The 7014-nt window shown below is 49.4% G+C and overlaps 1 protein-coding gene across 1 annotated transcript; it reads right to left on the bottom strand.

Annotated features, from left to right (window-relative positions):
• Positions 1-742: 742 nt before the first annotated feature.
• On the bottom strand, positions 743-5070 carry LOC147113749 (early growth response protein 1-like). The gene is made up of 2 exons (XM_085995061.1): positions 4676-5070; positions 743-3008 (listed from the first exon to the last, which is right to left on the bottom strand). The coding sequence occupies exons 1-2, from the start codon at positions 4845-4847 to the stop codon at positions 1564-1566; spliced, it is 1617 nt and encodes a 538-aa protein (XP_085851187.1). The 5' UTR covers positions 4848-5070; the 3' UTR covers positions 743-1563.
• Positions 5071-7014: the final 1944 nt, after the last annotated feature.

The following is a 7014-nucleotide window of genomic DNA, read 5'->3' as shown; positions in this document are numbered from 1 at the left end:
GAGTGAATGTATCTGATTGTGGATTGAGTGTCAGTTTTGGGAGTGAATGTATCTGATTGTGGAGTGAGTGTCAGTTTTAGGAGTGAATATATCTGATTGTGGAGTGAGAGTCAGTTTTGGGAGTGAATGTATCTGATTGTGGAGTGAGTGTCAGTTTTAGGAGTGAATGTATCCGATTGTGGAGTGAGTGTCAGTTTTGGGATTGACTATATCTGATTGTGGAGTGAGTGTCAGTTTTAGGAGTGAATGTATCTGATTGTGGTGTGAGTGTCAGTTTCGGGAGTGAATGTATCTGATTGTGGAGTGAGTGTCAGTTTTGGGAGTGAATATATCTGATTGTGGATTGAGTGTAAGTTTTAGGAGTGAATGTATCTGATTGTGGTGTGAGTGTCAGTTTCAGGAGTGAATGTATCTGATTGTGGAGTGAGTGTCAGTTTTAGGAGTGAATGTATCCGATTGTGGAGTGAGTTTCAGTTTCGGGAGTGAATTTTTCCGATTGTGGAGTGAATCAGTTTCGGGAGTGAATATATCTGATTGTGGAGTGAGTGTCAGTTTCGGGAGTGAATATATCCGATTGTGGAGTGAGTGTCAGTTTCGGGAGTGAATGTCTCAGTTTGGCGGGCGAGTGCGGCAGTTTGGGAGTCAATATATTATGTTGGTGTACGAATGCATCTGGAAAGCTCACTTTCCGGCACTTTGATTTGCACTTTTAACCAGGAGCAGAGTAGATAATCCGACAAAATTAACAGATAAATCTTTGAGATTTATTTTCCTTTTTTCTCGAGGATATATTGTACACCAAATATCCTATTGGCAGTAAAGCGCATTCCAATGTGTAAGAAGCGAGAACAGTCAGGCGCTCCGTTTACAAACACTGTACGTTGAAATGTATCCACCAGGTGAAACGCATGTCGAGAACATACAAAAAATACACGCCTACTCGGTAGGTAACGGCAACATCCGGGCTCTGAATCTATTTACACTTAGATTACAAAAATATACTTTAGATATTTTTTGCTTACATTTGAAAGAAATGTTGTTGACATTTCTTCCCTTCATCCCTTCCCTCTGACATTCCCTCCATCTGCAAAGTGCCTTTAGTGACCATCTCTTCCCTTTCACCTTTAAGGCTTTGATGCAGCGCATCCACTAACAGAGACACATGTCAGCAAGCTGCACATACAAGGCACACAGACTTCTCATAACTTTAAAACCAACTTAAAGACAAAGCAAAATTCTGCCACTTGGCGAGTACCGAGGTGATCTCCACAGAATAAAGAACATCTCCTGCACATGCTGCCACCTCACTGCATTCCAAGTGCATTTTGTTTTGTTTAAAGGGACCGATGACAGCATTGTACGATAAAAACATTTACCAAATGCCCTGCTAACTCCAAATGATACAGGATGGAATATGCAAAGGCTTCCCCCCCCCATTAAACAACCTTCACATCAATAGTACCTGCAGAATGGTGAGAGGGGGAATGCTTGGCACGAGTACACAATAGCGAGGCAAAGTCTATTTATATAAAAACAAGTCCGTTATTAGAGACCTGAACAACTTTAGATCTCAATTGTCCTTGGTGTTAGGGTTGATGGCATCTCTGAGGAGGGTGAGGTCACTGATGGGTAGGTGTTGGTCACCACTGATAAATAGGTGCTGGTGACTGGAGAGTCAAAGGAAGTGCTCACTACTGCGGAGGGATACGTGCTGGTGACTGGGGAGTCAAAGGAAGTGCTCACTACTGCGGAGGGATACGTGCTGGTGACTGGGGAGTCAAAGGAAGTGCTCACTACTGCGGAGGGATACGTGCTGGTGACTGGGGAGTCAAAGGAAGTGCTCACTACTGCGGAGGGATACGTGCTGGTGACTGGGGAGTCAAAGGAAGTGCTCACTACTGCGGAGGGATACGTGCTGGTGACTGGGGAGTCAAAGGAAGTGCTCACTACTGCGGAGGGATACGTGCTGGTGACTGGGGACGGGTAGGAAGTGCTCACTACTGTGGAGGGATAGGTGCTGGTGACTGGGGATGGGTAGGAGATTGTGGGCAGAGTGGAGCTGGAGATGCACATGGCCTTTTCTGCTTTCTTCTCCTTCTGTCTCAGGTGGATCTTAGTGTGCCTTTTCCTCTCGTCGCTCCTGGCAAACTTCCTCCCACAGATGTCGCAGGCGAACGGCTTCTCGCCAGTGTGGGTGCGGATGTGAGTGGTTAGGTGGTCGCTCCTACTGAAGTTTCTCATGCAGATGCGACATTGGAAGGGTTTCTGGCCGGTGTGGATCCGAATATGGCGAGTGAGTTCATCAGACCTGGAGAACCGGCGGTCACACGTCTCCATGGGACAGGCGTAGGGTCGTTCATGAGGAGGGGTCTTGCTGGGCCGGTTTGGGTATTTCCGCAGTCGGGAGGGTTTGACCAGCTGAGAGTGGTAAGTGTTGATGCTCTTGAGTTCAGGACAGCTGGTCTGGCTGGCGATCGCTTTGATGGTGGACAGTGGGATGAGAGAAGGTTGAGCTCTGGGTTCCAGTGTTTGGAAAGGTTTCTGCTCAGAGCTGCTCATGGTGATGTCCTCCTGCTGGGGAAACATATAGTCCGGGATCATTGGCACCTGGAAGTTTGTGCTGCAGTTCTTGGTGTTGGAGTAACCTAGAGGGGGGTACTGGATGGAGGTACCCGGGCTTGGGAAACCCTGGGACTGGGCATCTGTGAAGATGTCGGAGCTGGAGTTGGTGAAGGTTGAAGAGGCGGAGTAGATGGCGTTGGACTCGCTTTGCTGGACAGAGCAGCTCATGGGCTGGCTGGAGGAGGACGAGTTTGTGCAAGGGGCGCTCATGCTCACGATGCCACTGACCAGGCTGAAGAGAGGCTCGGGCCACAGGCTGTTGTTGCTGGAAGCGGGCTCCAGTGAGAAGCGGCCGGTATAGGTGACTGATGGGAGCCGGCAGTTCTGGCTCGAGTAGGATTCAATGAGGGATTTATCGCCACCGGGTGAAATATCTGTAAACGTGTCTGGAGAGAGAAAGGAAAATAATTTTAATAGATGCCATCAAACAACCGTCGGTGAGACTTGAACATCTTGCAGACATAATCTTGGTTTGCCTGACACTGAGTTGTGTGTAAAGATTATTGTGTGCGCGTTTCTGTATGCGTGTCCTTGTTTATATCTGTGTATATTTCACTGTGTCCCCTTGTTTATATCTGTGTATATTTCACGGTGTCCCCTTGTTTATATCTGTGTATATTTCACGGTGTCCCCTTGTTTATATCTGTGTATATTTCACGGTGTCCCCTTGTTTATATCTGTGTATATTTCACGGTGTCCCCTTGTTTATATCTGTGTATATTTCACGGTGTCCCCTTGTTTATATCTGTGTATATTTCACGGTGTCCCCTTGTTTATATCTGTGTATATTTCACTGTGTCCTTGTTTATATCTGTGTATATTTCACTGTGTCCTTGTTTATATCTGTGTATATTTCACCGTGTCCTTGTTCATATCTGTGTATATTTCACTGTGTCCTTGTTTATATCTGTGTATATTTCACTGTGTCCTTGTTTATATCTGTGTATATTTCACTGTGTCCTTGTTTATATCGGTGTATATTTCACTGTGTCCTTGTTTATACCTGTATATATTTCTGTGTCCTTGTTTATATCTGTGTATATTTCACGGTGTCCCCCTTGTTTATATCTGTGTCTATTTCACTGTGTCCCCCTTGTTTATATCGGTGTATATTTCACTGTGTCCTTGTTTATATCTGTGTCTATTTCACTGTGTCCCCCTTGTTTATATCGGTGTATATTTCACTGTGTCCTTGTTTATATCGGTGTCTATTTCACTGTGTCCCCCTTGTTTATATCGGTGTATATTTCACTGTGTCCTTGTTTATATCTGTGTATATTTCACTGTGTCCCCCTTGTTTATATCTGTGTATATTTCACTGTGTCCCCCTTGTTTATATCTGTGTATATTTCACTGTGTCCCCCTTGTTTATATCTGTGTATATTTCACTGTGTCCCCCTTGTTTATATCTGTGTATATTTCACTGTGTCCCCCTTGTTTATATCTGTGTCTATTTCACTGTGTCCCCCTTGTTTATATCGGTGTATATTTCACTGTGTCCTTGTTTATATCTGTGTATATTTCACTGTGTCCCCCTTGTTTATATCGGTGTATATTTCACTGTGTCCTTGTTTATATCTGTGTATATTTCTGTGTCCTTGTTTATATCTATATATATTTCACTGTGTCCCCTTGTTTATATCTGTGTATGTTTCTCTGTGGATATGGATTCTCCTTAGTATGTCCGCGCTATCCTCTCTCCAGGTATTCCCTGCCCTCTCGCTGCGCGGGCGGTGTTCCCTGACGCTGCACAGTAATACATAATGCAGAACGCAAGATTTTCAATGTGTAGCATCCGAATAATTTCACGAGGGAAAGCTTCTAAAAGCGCTAACGCCCCCACCCCCCAGCAATGTCTCCGGTATACAATGCATCAATATCATTTTTAATTATACCGAATGTTACCGCAGGAGCTAGCGGCAAAGAGACAGACCGAACCCAGCACAGCCAGCCGAACCGAGTTACTGACGGATCGGCTCTGCAGCCGGAGCGGAGCTGGGTGCAGGGTGCAGAGTAATGCCCGCGGTGCGGTGCGGGGCTGTCGAGGACTCACCTGCTGACAGATGCTCGAACTGCTCCAGGGGTTCCCCATAGAACGGCTGGTCGGTGGAGGCTGTGACAAAAGTGCCCGTCATCATCACATCTTCCAGCTTCGGGTAGGTGTCCAGAGAATGGTAGAGCGGGTCCGAGAGCAGGGGGGACATGATTTCCGCCTTGGTCACCATCGCGACTCGACCTCTCCGTCTCGACCGACAGCGGGGGGGGGGGGGGGGGGCGGGGGTGCTGCAGAGAGCGGCGGAGCCCGGGCTGGGCTGGGGGAGGCCGGTCTGTGTTGTTGGCAGACGCTGGGCTGTACGTTGCCGGGCAGCTCCTCTCGGCGCTCTCTCTCTCTCTCTGTGTGTCTGCCTGTCCTCCCGCGGTGATTAAATGCTTTCCTCGCCAGCATTGGGAGCCGCGGCTATTTAGCGGCTGCGGCGCAGCCCAGGCGGTGACGTAGATGCCCCTATATGGAGCGCAGGAAGCCCATGTTTGGGCCACTCCAGCCCGGCACTCCGTGACGTATGTGGGCGAGCGGCCGAGCCCGGGGAGCCCCCCGGAGTGGGAGAACAGGTCCCCCCTACCCCGCCCCACCGCCGGTCCGGCCCGGCCCAGCCCCCGGCACCCCCTCCCTGCCCCGCGGGTACCCCCGGCCGCCCGAGCAGGGGGGGAGTCTTCCCCGGAAGACCCCGGGCACCGCCTGTCCATATTTGGGCATGCCGCTCCCCGCGCCCATATTTGGGCATCCGGCGGGTCCCGGGCCCGACCCAAATATGGAGCTTCCGCCAGCCGACAGCGAGAGCGAGTTAGAGTGAAAGTGCTGAGCAGCAGAGCGCTGGGAGCGGCCCCCAGTCCAGCCCAGCCCCACAGCCCGTGTGAGCCGCCTGCCAATCAGGCTCAGGCTCCCGGCCATTGCCGCAGATGGACTTTCAACTCCGGAAAAATATTTTAAAAAACTTTCCGACTTCTTTTAATCGAAGGGGAGAGGCAGTTGCTCCATATATTTCACACGCCGCCCGCCCGCCACAAAGACAGCAGTACATGCTGACAGGGAGCTGCAGCAACTCCCAGCACAGCTCCAGCAGCGACCAGCACAGCTCCGAGATCCAGGCATGCTTCCGGAGGGGGAGTTCCCAGCACATTTCCAAGAGAATCCAGCACAGTTCTATGGAAAACCTCCCAGCACAGCTCCTATAAATTCCAGTATAGTTTGACGAGATCCTAGCGATTTTATTTTGTTTTATAACGATGTGCAGCGCCGTGGGACGTTTTATTATGTTAAAGGCAAGTTGTTGTTGTTAGCACTCCCAGCACATATCAAAGAGATCCTAGCACAGTTCAACAGATCCCAGCACAGCTCCACGTGATCCCAGCACAGCTCTGTAAGATACCTCCCAGCACAGCTCCAAGTGATCTCTGTAAGAGACCTCCCAGCACAGTTCCAACAGATTCCAGCACAGCTCCAAGTGATCCCAGCACAGCTCCAAGTAATCCTAGCACAGCTCTGTAAGAGACCTCCCAGCACAGCTCCAAGTGATCCCAGCAAAGCTCTATGAGAGACTACCCAGCACAGCTCCAAGTGATCCCAGCACAGTTCTGTGAGAGACCTCCCAATTGTTATTGATTCCATGTGCGGTAAATGGTATTTGTTTTCTATCTTCCAACTTAGGGTCCCAAGCTGGAGTTACTGCCCGGGTGAGTTGCTCTGTTAGATTTAATGTGCACCACTTATTATTATTTGAAACAAGAGTGTGCCATCGCCACAGAGCTATCTCCACTGCTGCAGTATGGACAGGAGTAAGGCTTATGTAACACTTCCTGTTTTTGATGCTTTGCACTGTTGGCTATTGATCAGTCCAATTGCTCTGTTTTTATTCTGTGTGTGTGTGTCCCTCTCGCTCGGTCTCTCTATCCGCCTCTCTCTGTCTCGCTCATTCTCTATTTGCCTGTCTTTCTATTTCCCTCTTTCTTTCTCTCTGACTCCATTGGTCTCTCCACCCCTCCCCTTAGCTAAAGAGCTGACTGTGTTTTCCCCTCAGGTGCCTGCCGAGATTCCAGGGGTCGGCTTGCTGCTGGATTCGGCTGGGTCACAGGCGCCTGTCGCAGCCGATCTTGCTTGGAATGCAAACCCTTCGATGAATGAGAGGGTCAGGGCTGTCCCAGAACGCGGACAGGGACGGGGATCCGAGACGGAGCAGTTTTATTGACCGCATCACCGCACTTTAGCGAATGTACACGTAGGCTGCATACTGATCAAAGGTTCTCAAGTAACTGGTCGAGGTGGGTGTGCGCCGTGTGAGACACTCGGAATGAAGCAGTAGCTTTAGGAAGACGGGATTCCTGGTGTGCGGGGGC

The sequence above is a fragment of the Somniosus microcephalus genome, chromosome 8 (assembly GCF_052327205.1).
Source record: "Somniosus microcephalus isolate GS21.2 chromosome 8, FLI_Smic_1.0, whole genome shotgun sequence".
Lineage (NCBI taxonomy): Eukaryota > Metazoa > Chordata > Chondrichthyes > Squaliformes > Somniosidae > Somniosus > Somniosus microcephalus.
This window is presented reverse-complemented; position numbering and strand designations above follow the sequence as displayed.